This window comes from Abramis brama (genome assembly GCF_963993115.1).
Source record: "Abramis brama genome assembly, chromosome: 11".
In the NCBI taxonomy this organism is placed as follows: domain Eukaryota; kingdom Metazoa; phylum Chordata; class Actinopteri; order Cypriniformes; family Leuciscidae; genus Abramis; species Abramis brama.
In genome coordinates this window covers 4,977,349-4,993,221 of record NC_139973.1, presented here as the reverse complement: position 1 = coordinate 4,993,221, position 15,873 = coordinate 4,977,349, and the positions used below count along the sequence as shown (strand labels likewise).

Here is a 15,873-nt window from a genome sequence, read left to right as displayed (position 1 = left end):
ACGAAAATCTTCCTTTTTGGCTGAACTAACCTATTTAGAAATATACATTTCTTACTTTTAATCACATCTTGGCTTTTGAGCATTTCTACAGTATCTTTTGAACTACAGCAAATTTGTATGGTCCATTAGTTTTAACCAAACATTTCCATGTCCTCTGTTTAGAAAGAGATTTGAGAATCCTCCTGTCTGTTATGCTCAATAATCCTCGTTAGGAAATGAATACCTTACAATAATCCACTGCATTCCACCAGCCAGCCATAAATAAATTCTGTCGCTCGTGTCCTGGCTGTGAGGCTTTGCTGAGTAAGTGTGTCTATAGAAATACCCATACGGGATGAAAAAAGAGAAGATTGAAAACCAAACTAAACAGAATCAGAAGAAAGGAAGGTGTAAGGAAGCTGCTGATTGTTTTGTAGGTTGGTGAGTTTGATGAGGGGTCCGAGATGGCAGAGGACCCTTGAGACGGAGTCAGGATTAGAGGAGATTTAGTGGATGTGGGGGTGCAGACGTCCTGCAGGGAGAGATCTACATGCTCACATGTTTGCTTTGCTACTGGTTTAATGAGAAGGTTAATCTCTCTGTGTTGCTGTCATTCTCACTTTCTGAGATGTTCTGGTGGTAGAGATTGTGCGTTAAACTGGTTCTTTGTTTTAGAAAGACAACAGAAACCAGCCTTCACAACACATTTGACTTCTTAATGATAAGACTTTATTTTGTCCATTGGGAATGGATTGCATCATGAAAAGTGGTGGCAGACCTGAATGTGATTGCCGAGGACTTTGACATCACCCGAAAAGGAAAGTTGTTTCAGAGGCAGAGCAAGTTATTACATTTTGATGAAAGATTACAAAGACAAACAGTTTTTTTCTTTAAAATAACGTGCACTGATGAATCTTATGCAATAAGGCCAGGAACATGTTTAAGAAAGTAAATATAGAGTTTATTTTGACTTCATGTTGACCTAAGAGTGTAGCGTCTCTTATTCTGTTGGTGAAAAGGGATTCTGAAGGATGTTTATTTTGCTTATAAAACAGATATTGATGGAATGTATCATTTATTATTTGTTATTCATTCAATTATTTAATAATGTAATAATAATTTAACGATATATTTTCTTTCTTTATTTATAGGTGAACTGTAAATCACCTAAATGACAAAACAGTCAAACAAAATTACTTATTTCCATTATAAGAGGCTGTGAGTAAATACTTACAGGAATTTATGCTGTAATTTATTTTTTTGGAAATGGTGCAGTCTGTACAAATCTTTATAATACATCAAATCATGCAATATCATATGATAATCCTTTGTAATTTTTAGTTTTTTAATTTATTAGCATTTTATTTAAAGGTTATAAAACAGACATCAAGTAGTCATTTCTGTCATTCTGAAACAGTTTGGTCAAATCAAGTATTTGTCCTGAATATTTGTCCAATGTATGAACGTAATTCATACATTGTCCTTGTGTAACCCATAATATATTCTATAGTGGCTCAAAATCTGGTCTGTTAACAGAAAAGTTATAGGTTCAAAGTCAACCCCCCCAAGGGTTGATCCATGAACTATTACCAATGTTCCCTTGAGCAAAACACTTAACCCCAGGTTGCTCCGTAAGTGTACTCTAAATCACTTTGTCAGCTAAATGACAAAATAGTTACTAGTTTTAAAGCAAAACGATGATTCATTGTCATTGTGAGAGGCCATCACGAAACGCTTACTGGAATTCATGCTGTTGCTTTTGAAAATGATGTAATCTACATGAATCTTTATGAAGCAAACAACCCAACACAGTCTTTCTGAAATGATCACTTGTAAACATTTGCGGTGCATGAATGATCGTCCGTGTCGGGACTTCATGCAGATTGTCATGACTCAAATGCTAGTCAGCAGAAAGCATCTCCAAAACACTTTACCTTCACATTGGTGGTGACTTACAGAACATCCCAGGAAGCTCCAGTCAAAATGAGATGAAACATCTGGTTTTGGTTAATGCTTGTAAAGCTGATCCAACTGAATCCAGATCAGCGTTCCCAAGCTGGACTTGTCCTATGTGATTTTAATCCAAGGCAGGAAGCTCGGGTCAATTAATCGGTCAGGGCACACTGCGTCTTTGGGGAGTCAACAGCAACAGAAGAAAACCCAACCTTTTGCATTCTTGTTTACGTTAATTCATTTTTCTAAACCAACCATCATGTCTTAATTATGACTATAACAAACAGAAGCATAAATGCCAGGGCATTGAGTGTGCTTTGGAGCGCTTGAAATTGAAATATCACTATTTCTAACAGACAGTCTACATCTTTATTCTAATAGACCACATCAAGCACATGACTTTCCCTCAGGGTTTAACCTGTTTATTTCCATTGTGATAAAATTATCCTTCATTAGTCCTTCTTTCAGGGTCCATGCGGTCTTGGTGATTCCATATTTATTTTTGCAGAGCTCAGAGTCTTTTGGGACTAAGAGGGTCACTATAACCGCACCTTTGCCTGGCACTGGATCTTCTCCCCCGAGGAATTAAAACCCACTGGCTAGGGGAAAAAACACTGTGTTTGATCAACTCCAGCTCTTGAGTCCACACTGTTGAGTGCTTCACAAAAGGGAGCATCAAGGACACATCACAGCCACAAAAGGGGCCCTCGTACGCACCCTTCTCAATCATGAAATGACAAATGCAACTTTATAGTTACATGCAAACGAAGGCCATGACACTGGAAATCCACATGATACAGTGTGACTATATGCAGCAAATCTTGTTCATTCTTCTACATATTCACCATACACATGGGAACCGATGAAGTTTATGCATGTTTTCCTCCTCATTCTGTCAAGAACTTCTGACATGTATTTTCTTTAAACAAAGAACAACATCATAATTTTTTTACTTTGCTCAACAGTTAGAAAACTACATCCAGCAGAAGACGGGGATGGTGCATATTCAAGCTGATGCTGTCCATAACCAGACGGCCACTATGCTGGAGATCGGCACCAATCTGCTCACCCAGACTGCTGAGCAAACCAGAAAACTCACTGTGGTTGAGGCCAAGGTAACCGCATTTCACATCGGAGAAATGCAGTGATGCATACTTCTCCAGTGTCATTAAATACAATGAGTGCATGTACATATACATACAACTAACATTCAAAGGTTTGGAGTCAGTAGGATTAGTAGTATTGAGCAAGAATGAATTAAACAGCGACAGTTAAGACATTTACAAAGTTACAAAAGTTTTCCATTTCAAACTAATGCTTTTCTTTTGAAATTTCTATTCATCGTCAAAGAATCTTGAAGAAAACTGTAAAACGGATTCCACAAAAATATGAAGCAGCACAACTGTTAATAACTCATTGATAATAATCAATTAAGAATGATTTCTGAAGGATCATGTGACACTGAAGACTGGAGTAATGATGCTGAAAATTCAGCTTTGCATCACAGGAATAAATTACATTTTAATAAATATATTCAAACAGAAAACAGTTTTAAATTGTACTAAAATTTCCCAATATATCACAGGTGTATAAAGGAGATATACAGAATTTATATATATATATTATATAGTATATATACTTTTCTGTTATTTCCCATTATTATTTTCATTGTATTCCAGGTTATGAACCAGACTTCAAGAATTGCAATTCAGTTATTAGAGAATTCATTGTCAACAAACAAACTGGAGAAGGAGCTCTTAATGCAGATTTCAGAAATCTCAAAACTTCGAGACAAGAACAGGTAAGACTTTAATGAGTATAATTTAATGAATATATTTGTTTATTTCTCTTATTTCTTTCTTTCTGTTTAACAAAGCCCAAGAGCAATCTACACTAAAAACTGTAAATTAAATATTTTAGTCGAGTTAAAGAGATTATTTAAAGCTGTATTCCGTAACTTTTTGGGGTTAAAAATGATCCAAAATAAATGTTTGAGCAAGTCTTGCCTTGGCTCGATTCTAAACGGTAAGCTTATAATAATGTTTTTAATTCCAGCAGTACTGGTGGATTTCCGCGGGAAATTCGAGCGTGTCTTTGCATGTCATTACGTCACATCTGTCCACATAAAGAAGAGTCTCGGCTAGTAGGCTATGAGTGTGAGGATGTTGGAGGTGGAGATTTATAGCCTTTTCTCAGAGCACTTGATATAATTAAACTTATCAATTTGATGGCGGATCCAGAAAGGTTCAAACGACAAGTGACAACTGGAGATTCACCCGTTGTAAAACGCAAAAGACTTCTGACTTCGGAGTGGCTACAGAAAAAAAGAGACTGCAACCGGCCCGTGCGAAAACAAGGATAAATATCGGAAGGGCTTTGAATGTAGTCACGCAATGCTGATGTTGTTATCATTAACAATTTGAGAACAAAGTATAATTTGCACGGTTTGACGTGACATGATAAGCGATCGATAGATTTAATCAGCGCGATTTACTGCAATGCTTCTTTTCCCTTATAGTCAGAACAAAAGTGGACGACATTTTCCGGTGAATATTCTTATGTTGGTCATACTTCCAAAAAGTAGAATCTGTGATTGCGAATGACAGTATCCACACCGGCGGCGATTGACAGCCGCACATTCTCCTCAAAACATTGGATTCATCCGCGCTGTGCTGTGCCGAGGCACAACCCACGTAAAGTTGATAATTCCGCGAATAACTGCAATTGCAGATTTCGAACAGAGATGGCGACAAAGAGGAAAAACTCCGGACTGCAGCTTTAATGTGACTGTTTCAACCTAAACAATATACTGTATGTCAGTTGTTGCTCCTAAAAAAAATGAGATGAAGAGAAATTCATTTAGCTCTATACTCCTACTCTATGTCAACAATTAGACACTATTTTATTTCTCCTGTGATATTGTAATAGGAGAAACATCAAAGAAAAAATCCTTGAATGAATCATAACTGAGGACTCCATTATGTAATTGTGCTCATTACAAATCTAAACAACCACAGAGCAATAAGATTGCAAGTCATTTTTAAGGGTCAGATCGCATCTGCAACTGCACGTTCGCAGCGTAGAGCAACTTTTGTCTCTCTTGTTGTTCTCAAAACTATATTTTCCCATAGTCGGCCAGCTCTGAATGCACAGCAGGGGGAAAGGCTTTGTAAAAGGAAATAATCAGCCACTTAATTGATTGTTTGTAATGTTTAATAACTACGGAGTAAGCACAGCACACAAAGCAGACCCCAGGCAAGTTTCCTCTGCACACTTCCAGAGCGGGACAAAGGGTTTTCCCAGAAAGCTTTGTACTTAGCTCTCGCTAGATTAAACAGATAACGCTTGTTGTCATTCAACTTTGACGACCAATTGAACTGTGTTGCGAGTGATGTTTTGGTAGCTGCATGGGGGCATCAGACGTAATTATAGTGGACCACTACGTTACAGACGAGCCAGAGCTATTACATTTTTCATGTTTGCCAGGATGAGTGAGAACAGAGAGTTTTCGACCTTTCCAAAGCGACTTACAACTGTGCAAGTGAAAGTGTTCATAATTGCTCCCAGAATTGATGTGGGTTTAGCGAGGGTCAGCTTCATAGTATAATAGCAGCAAACAATTGCTCAGCATTGTGTACACATTACAAACCCTGGCAAGGGATTTCAACAGTCCTTGCCAATCGATTGTGCGAAAACTATTTGTGTAATCAATCATGAACAATTTATAAACATATAAGCATCGAGAACCACTAGCAACAAAAGCATGTTTAATGACTATATCTACCGTAATTTAACAAAGCAAGCGTTCAGTTACATGGCTCGATGGAGTTTTGATTTGCTTTCCAGTTATTTTCGGCCTCAAACCCTCGGGTGATGTGGGTTTTTTTTTCAGCGTTCACACACTCACTCACTAAATCACTCACAGATTGAAGTCGGCAGGATTTTGCGGCGTTTTTGTAGCAGTGGCTCATTGTTGTGCCGCTGTAAATTGTTTTGACAGCAGGCTTGATCGATTCATGCTATCTCCTCTGATCCAGACACTAAATCATGAATCTACATAAAGCTCAGCTAAGCACTGATGGAAATCTGTATCTCCATTTCCTAAAGGCCCAGAGTTCAGTAGAGTTATTTCACATGACACTGCAATCCGCTAGACAGTGGCAAGCAAACCGCTAGAGTAACAATCTAACAATAGTTGGCCATTTCAAGATGATAATATCACACTTATGATATCATAATATATAATATAATAGTTTATATAATCTGTAAATGTTTGCATAAAAATAAACTGCAGAATTAAGTACATTTTTACATTTCTAGGGTGTTCTGGGTGGTTACAAGGGTTTTCCAGCCATTTTGCTAGGGTATTCTAAAAGTAATTGTACACTTCTTCTCAACAAAGCAAGGGTTTTATGGTCAAATTCATGTCTGTAGTAAATGGTGAGGGACGGGTTAAGGGCCAAAGTGTAATAATTAAATGTAAATGTTTCAAACAAACCCCTAATGGTTGCAAACACCATTAATTAATTCAGAAATGTCCAAGGCATTCATTCCTGTTCTCTCTAGGAATTTCTCAGAAACATCTGGAGATACTTTAAAAAGGTTTCTATTTTGACTTAAGGTTTTTTTAATGAATACATTATTGTTTCGATCAGTCGTTTGGAGAGTAAGGTCTTAGTCCTGGAGTCGCTGCAGAGGACAGAGTTGGAGGACATAAGGGAGGAGAAAGAGCGACTGCAGGACCTGGTGAAGAGACAGACAGCCGCCATTACAGCTCTGGAGAGACAGCTGAGAGCGTCCAGCAGCAACAACTCAGCCCTGCAAAGACAGCATCAGCAGCTCATGAAGTCCGTACACACACTTATTGGCATGGTGTCTTCTGGGACAGGTAAGAATACACCTTTAATGATACTTTGACACATCTCTACACTTATACTGTAACTTTCATGTTTGTATTTGATTGTCATCATAAATTGTGGAATATTATCTCAGTATATTAGTCTACAGCAACCTAGATTGTCCAGAGAAGTGCTGTTGGTTGGTAGTAGGCCTGTTTCACTTGAAAGTATGTCATCATACGGAAGCTAAAATGCATTTCGAAAACCATTTCATGTCGATTTTAATGTTTTGATTAGCTAGTTTTCTGGATAAATTCTGGATAAATTGAGAATCACAATTTTTTTGCTTCAAACAGAGATCACGATTCTGAACGGACAACTAAACAAAATAACATATAATTTACTAGAAGTTCTGACAAAATGTTAATTGCTGCAGTTTATTTAATATGTTTAATCAATCTGAATGAATTCTTTTTTATTTAAATGGTTTGAATGAATGATCCAATGACTGAAAATTAATACTTTACTTGTTTCATTGATGAATCAGCGTTTTTGAACAAATCTGTTGAGTGAATGATTCAATGACAAGTACATTTTGTAGCAGTCACTTTTCGCCACCTACTGCTGTAACGATGTAATCAATACAATCAAGTCAAGTCAAGTTTATTTATATAGCGCTTTTCACAATACAGATTGTATCAAAGCAGCTTCACAGTATTAAATTAAAATAATACATCAATGTTTGTTTCTAGTGGAAAACGTCCACGTTTGGTAATGCTGATCAATAGTATTGTTGATTGATTAATTCAATTAAATATCCCCAAATATCCCCAACTGAGCAAGCCAAAGGCAACAGTGGCAAGGAACCGAAAAACTCCTTGGGAGAAAAAAACCTTGGGAGAACCCAGGCTCAGTCGGGGGCCAGTTCTCCTCTGGCGTTTATGAACTAGAGGTCGGATTTAACTGTAAGATTAAAAGTATTATATGAATGCCTGGCTGAAGAGATGCGTCTTTAATCTAGTTTTAAACTGGGAGAGCGAGTCTGAGCAACGAACAGTATCAGGAAGACTATTCCAGAGTTTTGGAGATAAATGTGAAAATGCTCTCCCTCCTTTGGTTGATCTGGATATCCTAGGTATGACCAAAAGCCTCGAATTTATTGATCTTAAAGCGCGCGATGTATTATAGGGCGATAGAAGATCCGTTAAATAGACTGGAGCTAAGCCGTTTAGGGCTTTATAAGTCAGTAGCAATACCTTATAATTAATACGGAACTTTATAGGTAACCAATGCAGTGATGATAAAATTGGTGTTATATGATCATATTTTCTTGATCTAGTAAGAACTCTAGCGGCGGCATTTTGGACTAACTGTAGCTTGTTTATTGAGGATGCAGGACAACCGGCTAATAAAGCATTACAGTAATCTAGTCTAGCTTACGTAGCTTACGTAACATGTTACGTAGCATGTTAACAATCTTTATTTTAAGCATCAAGTTACTTTCAGATAAGGGATGCTCTATTTTGATCGCTTCCGTAGACATCAGTGTTTATATCTGAACTATAAACTTTTATCCCAGTACTTCTGTGATAATATGAATATTTTGTAACACAGAAATAATGATACCGTGTGGCTGAAAAGACTGTTTGGGAAACTGTTTCAGATACATGACCACTGCTCTCTCTGGTCAGTGGCAGCGCCAACGCAGATCTGAATGTTTTTTGTGATTTTGTCAAAGGTTTAATAGACACGGGCGGATCGATGTCATTTAGGAATGAGATTGCGTGGGTGTTTGAATTGAGATCGCGATCTTTTAACGATTAATCATGCAGCTCTAATGTAAGGTTAGTTGTCTGAGAATGATGGTCATGTCTGAATCTTGGGCTTACAACAGCTTTTAAATCTGGTGGCAGATTCTTAACATGACCTGAAAGTTCTGGTTAATTAACTGAGACACTAATGACAAATCGAGCAGCCGTGATTCATGGAGAGAGAGGGGATAAGCTCTCGCTAGTGATGTCTTTGGCAGCGCTCTCTCATGTCTTGGATGAAGCTCACATGCGTCACAACACGTACTGATAAGCTAAATCAAGACTGCAGCATTTTATACGGACAGAATACATGTCAGTTTATAAATGTCTGTGTGGAGGTTCACTCGAAGAACCAAATGTACCGGATTTTAAAAATAAACTCTCTCAGATGAACAAACACATTGCGTTTAATGTTTAACTGACTCATCCCAAAACTTGACCACAATGGACTTTCTATTTGAAAAGTTGAGGTCATGTAATGAATTTAAATCTTGTTCTTTTGACAAGAGAAACCACATCGTTTTGTTGTGTCACGCTGTGTGGCGAATCCACAAAACAACTTTGGCATGTGATGTTTCAGCACCAAAACCGGCATCATACTGTATGACTACTAATCATCAGTAGTTCAACTTGACCAGGCGCTACAGTAAATGTGCTGGTTTAACGCAGCACTACACAGATTTAATGTTATTTAAAGTTATAGCCACCCTCTTTCTATGCTAATGAGGCCAATTTCAAATCAGTGTTTTTTTTATATTTTATCATTAATTTAGTTTAAATTAAATTAAATTAGTTTGTTTCATTTTTATTAGTTTTTTATACATTTCTATTCATGTTTATTTCAGTTTAAGTTTTAGTACTTCCACTTAAACTGAACAGAAATGTAAAAAGTTGTCTTTGCAACTAACTGCAATAAAATAAGTTATTTCAGTTAAAGGGTTATTTCACCCAAAATGAAAATTCTGTCATTATTTACTCACCCTCGTGTCGTTCCAAACCCGTAAGACTTTCGTTCATCTTTGGAACACAAATAAAGATTTTTTTTTTTTTTTGTTGTAATCTGAGAGATTTCTGTCCCTCCATTGTAACTACCACTTTGATGCTTTAAAAAGTTCATAAAGAGATCATAAAACTAATCCATATGAATTGAGCAGTTTAGTACAAATTTTTCCGAAGACACTCGATCGCTTTATATGATGAAGAGATTTAATTTAGACTTTTGTTCACATTTAAACATTGATCAGTGGACATAAACAGAAGCTCAACCGAACCTGACGCGTGAGAATGAATCTCATTGGTTCTCGCAAGTCAAGCGAACATGCTTGAGCTTCTGTTTACTACAACTGATGTGTGAGTTGATCAATGTTTATATGTGAATAAAAGCTTAAATGAAATACGTTCATCATATACACCAGGGATAGGCAACTCCGGTCCTGGAGGGCCACTGTCCTGCAGAGTTTAGCTTCAGCCCAGATAAAAACTCACCTGCCTGTATCTATCTAGTAATCCTGAAAACACTGATTGCCTTGTTCAGGTGTGTTTAATTAGGGCTGAAGCTGAACTCTGCAGGACAGTGGCCCTCCAGGACCGGAGCTGCCTATCCCTGATATACACCGATCGAGTATCTTCAGAAAATTTGGACTAAACTGCTAAATTCATGTGAATTAGTTTTACGATCTCTTTATGAACTTTTTGAAGTGTCAAAGTGGTAGTTGTGTATCTGTCAAAGGAGTGACATACTGTAAAGCTCTCAGATTTCATCAAAAAGATCTTAATTTGTGTTTCGAAGATGAACGAAAGTCTTACGGGTTTTGACATATTATTAAATATTCATTTTTGGGTGAACTATCCCTTTAACGTTTATTTTGTTTCAGTCACCTTAAGTGCAAAACACACACAACATTTTTAAAAAAAAATACATTTTTAGTTTTAGTTAACGATAATAACATTGAAAACTGTTTTATGGGGCACAACAGTAAATATTTTAGTTTATTATACTACATAATGTATAGATGACACATGCTGGATTTACACTAGACTTTAACATTTTGTCTAGAATGGCTACGCACTAATGGCCTTTTGTTGGATGATTATCTTTTCTACCTTCAAATCAAATTCTGAACCCCAGTGTCACTGTATTTTTCCTTTACAGGCCTCTCGCCAAACAAGCAGCGCTTCCGAGACTGTGCCGAGGCCTATAAATCCGGTCACAACGCCAGCGGAGTCTACAACATTTACATCGGAGACATGACGGAGCCAACCAAGGTGTGGGATGCGTTCTTTCACAAGTATGGGGAATCAGTGTGATATATCTTGGCTGTGACATACAGAACGAGGAACAATGCACATGTAAGAGAGTGATACTGAGATGTATCATATGCTTCTGACAGGTCTTTTGTGATATGGTGACAAGTGGAGGTGGCTGGACAGTATTCCAACACAGAGCTAATGGAAGTGTGAACTTCCAGAAAAACTGGAAAGAGTACAAACTGGTGAGTGGACATACAGCCAAAAGTCACATAACGTTTACATGTGACTGTAAAAAACTGTCAAGCAACCATACATTAGCAACCACCAGAACACTTTAGCATCATGCCAGTACCCAGCAAGCAATTTTGCGTATAAAAGATGTCTAATAGCCGTCCAAACGCAGCCCTGACGTCTAGGCTAAAACAAGGCAAAATGTAGGCTGTCAGTGAAAATTTAATAGCCCAACCATAGTCTAATAGTCTAACCATAGCCCAAGAATAGACGCACAGGCTAAGCATAGAACACGTCAAAGAAATGAAACCAAATACCTTGTAATCACTGTTGACTTTGCTTACATGATGGAATATCATACATCTCGCGAGTTATTTTGGCAAAAAAAGACATGTAACCAAATTCAAGTTTATTTTGACTAGAAATGGGTTACTCATAGCCGGACTATATCAGGTCTATAGTTAACCTAGATAGTGAAATGACGGCTATTGCTTGCTGGGTACAGACAAATGTTACTCATTACATTTGTAGACAATGAGGAAAATCTTTATTGATAATGTTTAAAGAATATGGTGACATTTCAGAAATGTTTTTCTGCCTGTGCTGAGAAGACTTGATTAAAAGCTTGACATAATTCTGATGACACAGACTCAAAAACTGGCCAAAGCACAATGAAGCACAAAGTCTAAAATTGTACGTGACAGATTGGCGTCATTGGCAGTAGCCTTAATGTTTGGTGCATTGTGTATTTAATAGCGGCACATTTTGCTGATATTTTAAGTGCTTAAATATGCTGAAATGGATTTAAAACTGGCAGGTCTGTGAGACCACAGCAGTGGAAATCAATACAGCAATTTTCTATCTTTATTGTTAATCTTGTGCCAAATGTCCTGAAAATGATAAGTCCCTTTTCTGGGAAGCACGTAATAATAACAGACAGACTGACAGTGTACTGATTTATTTCTAGAAAACAAAACTGCTGACTTGTGTCTAATGTTGTGTTTGATTCAAAGATGGATATGTGATACTACTTGATATCTAACCATAAAGTGTTGTCCAATGATAAGAAGATGAAGTACAAATAAGAAAAATGGCAACAGAGATGATTATTTACTTTGCTTTGCACAAGAAACTTTAACTCTTTGATTTAAGCATTTTACTTGCTTAAAGTGTTTATCATTAACTACTAATCATATGTTGGAAATTTTCCACTCAACTTCAAGTGCAGTTTTATTCCTTTCCCAAATAGGAAGTTTGAAATCCCAACTTTACAAGATAAATGGAACACAGCATAAGTTTGGTTATATGTTGTTCCCACAGGGATTTGGTGATCCTAACGGAGAGCACTGGTTGGGTAATGAGGCTGTTCACCTGATCACCAGTCAAGCCCAGTATTCCCTCCGAGTGGAACTTAAGGACTGGGAGGAGAACGGTGCCTATGCACTGTATGACAAATTTCAGCTGGCCAGTGAAAAACAGCAGTACAGGTATCACCTGAATACTGTCACAATTAAGACTAATTTTAATGAGATATTTCAGATAATGTGATAATGTTCGGCAACATGTCTTAATCGTAATCTTGAACGTTTTTCTCTTTCTCCAGACTCTTGCTAGGGGGCTACAGCGGAACATCAGGACATCAAAGCAGCTTAGCGTCAAACGGCACAGGCTTCAGCACTCGTGACGCTGACAATGACAAGTGCGTTTGCAAGTGCGCCCTCATGATGACCGGAGGTGAACTACTGCACATTATCTCATTCAAAAACATACATTTAAAATATTAAATATGAACAGCATTATTGAATGCACTGATGCAATTTTGAGGAGTACTTATCAAGATGTAGATAATTGATAATTAACCGGCTACCAGGCTGTAAGGACCTTCGAAATAACTGAAATAATTTGGCGAGGTGATATGGAACTGTAATGCGGTCAAGACTTGCCTGGAACTACTTTAGCCGTGCGTTTCCCTGAAAATAATTGCACGCCTTAGAACGTTCAGTATAAATTTATAAAAAGAACAGAGCCTCTGCTTTTTAACAACAATAACAACAACAAAAACATGCATTCTTTTTTATCAACACTTGAATGTGGGTTAGCAACATTTCAAACAAAAAGTTGAGAAAATATGTTTTTGTCTGACGCTGACTGTGTCCAAAATCGCATACTCTCTTGAGTAGGTACTTATTTTGAATAAGTATTGACTTCGCAACTGCTAAAAAAGCACATTCTATATAGCATGAGTGTGTGTAGTATGAATGTAATCCAGACGTACTACATTCGCCATGTTGTCATTATCATGTGACCAACCAGCGTCAGTTATGTCGCTTCACTGCCATTCACTAATCCTCTCCCGTGGCCTCATGGGAAAGTAAAGTGTGCATTGTATGCTGCACACTTCAGAATCTCACTGGAAGAAGTAGGTCATCCGGGTAATTTTGTCTACACTTTTTGTCACATACTGTCACATACTGTAGGGAAGTATGCGATTTTGGATGCAGCCTTTGTCCGAATCAGATTCAGAACGATGATCATTCAGTAGATCGAGTCATTAACACCCCAAAAGCTTCCTCAGTCATATACCTCTTTGTGGGTTTGACATTTTTCCCAGACAGTTTTGATTATGCTGCTGAATGTTTGATGATCACGTTAGCTTACAAATTCTGGTTAACGCAGATATTCTTCTTCAACGGAAAAACTCATCAATGGCGAGGAAAGAGTTAATTTTCATTCATCCATATGATGAAAACATCCCCAAAATTGAACAAAGACCTTGATCTTAGATTATGATCATTATGACCTTGATCTTGATCTCATTTGACTTAAAATACTTGTCACATAAAGACTAATCTGATTGTAGATGGGCACTCACCAGCGCTTTCTGAATGCAAGCCATCTACATTCATATCTTCTCACTTCTCACATTTCTTCAATTGTGGCCTGGATCTGAAGCCGAAACGGTCATGCAAAACCCCTCTGATCCTCTGCTAATCGAAGAAAACGCAACCCCGTCACAGAATTATGTAGAACACGTCCAGAGTTCAGACCTGCTTTCAGCGCCCGCTATCCAAACAATTTACTCTATGGCTGCACTCGACTACAGATCCCACACCTCTGAGCTCCAAGATAAACAGCTTTTTAATAGCATGCATTGCGATTGATTTTGAAAGTTGTTGGAGTTAATTACAGTCGAACCGGCTGGAGACCTTGGAGTGCCCTTTATGTTTGCATTTCAAATGATAATCAAAAGATCGAAAGATGGATCCATCTGTGCGGATCGTCCAAACTAAACACGCGTTGAGGGAGGTGATACTGATTTAATCAGGGTTAGATAGACAGTGTCCTCTCTGAAGAGTGAAAGTCTGGTTTTTATTGAAGAATCACAGTTTGCTTTGACAAGTCTTGCTGAGACATCAACCGCACAATGGGAATAACATACTCTTTGAAACACTGACAGACTGCAGAGAGAAAAATAAAAAGACGTAATATAGAGGAGAGGGATGGGTCAAAGGGTTTGGTTGTTTTGAGATGAAATATTTATCCTCATTTGTTCACCCTCATGCCATTCCTGTATGACTTTCTTTCTTCTGTGGAATGCAAAATAAAATATTTTGTATTATCAAACGGTTGCTTTTTTCATTAAGTATTGTAAGTCTGTCAAGCTCCAAAAAGCAGCATAAAAGTACTATAAAAATAGTCTGAAGATTTGATTAATGTGAAAATTATAACAAAAACAGTTTTTAAATATTAAAAAATGTAAGTCTGTCAAGCTCCAAAAAGCAGCGTAAAAGTACTATAAAAATAGTCTGAAGATTTGATTAATGTGAAAATTATAACAAAAACAGTTTTTAAATATTAAAAAATGTATAGACTTCATAAGCAAAATTCCCAGAAGAATTAAACATGGATGTAAAATTAAGACCCCTGATATTTTAGTATTATTTAAATATTTGTAAAGTTTTTATTAAATTGTTTTATTAGATTTTATTTTTTTTAGGTTTTTTTTTATTATAATATTTAGTCATTTTTTGTGTGCTTTTGAGATTTTTTTTTACTAAACTAAACATGTCATTTTCATTTAGTTAAAAAATTTGAATAGGCTTAATTTCAATACCAATAATAACCCTGATTAAGACCCAAAGTGGTCTAAGCATTAAATTCTATTTTTTTAAAGTATTTATCTCTATCTCTTCTCATTTGTCATTCATTCAGGCTGGTGGTTTGATGCTTGTGGTCTGTCCAACCTTAATGGGATCTACTACACCGTGGGTCACAACATCCGCAAGCTCAATGGCATTAAGTGGCATCACTTCCGAGGACCCAGCTATTCACTCCAGTCTACTTCCATGATGATCCGACCAGCTGATTTCTGACGTGAATGAAGCTTGTCATGTTGTCTGAATGACAGGACTTCGAGCAGCTTGCTTTGGGACGTAGAAGCAACGAGGTGGAGACAGATAAAAATGTCATTTAATGGATGAACAGTGATGAATGGAGCTGGAGCGGACAAAAAAAAGCGATCGGACTGAAAATTCAGCTTCATTCCAAAATTCATGCCACAGTTCACCTTTTACACATGCAAACATGCTTCACCTTCACAGCTGAATTCCCGTGTCGCTCATAACCTAAAACATTCTCAATGATGGCCATGGCGACTTTCGTTGGTGTCAGAACATCATTTATGGCATGAAAAAATTCCAAAGGAATACCTTTCGAACTTAACGAGACTAAAGGTTCACGAGCCTCACTAGATTCCGGAACTGTTCTGGATGTTCCAGAGGAATACCAGAGGCTCCTTCATGTCTGAGAGG

General features: G+C 37.4%; 1 protein-coding gene across 1 annotated transcript in view; it reads left to right on the top strand.

The window, feature by feature from the left end:
* angpt4 (angiopoietin 4) overlaps positions 1-15,570 on the top strand; it is a 35,775-nt gene extending 20,205 nt beyond the window's left edge. Inside the window, exons 2-9 of the mRNA XM_084129005.1 lie at positions 2,898-3,047; positions 3,612-3,733; positions 6,588-6,820; positions 10,734-10,846; positions 10,972-11,073; positions 12,383-12,549; positions 12,666-12,796; positions 15,275-15,570. Coding sequence (XP_083985131.1) covers positions 2,898-3,047; positions 3,612-3,733; positions 6,588-6,820; positions 10,734-10,846; positions 10,972-11,073; positions 12,383-12,549; positions 12,666-12,796; positions 15,275-15,435 — 1,179 coding nt within the window. The 3' untranslated portion in view covers positions 15,436-15,570. The remainder of the gene's footprint in view (positions 1-2,897; positions 3,048-3,611; positions 3,734-6,587; positions 6,821-10,733; positions 10,847-10,971; positions 11,074-12,382; positions 12,550-12,665; positions 12,797-15,274) is intronic.
* The last annotated feature ends 303 nt before the right edge of the window (positions 15,571-15,873 follow it).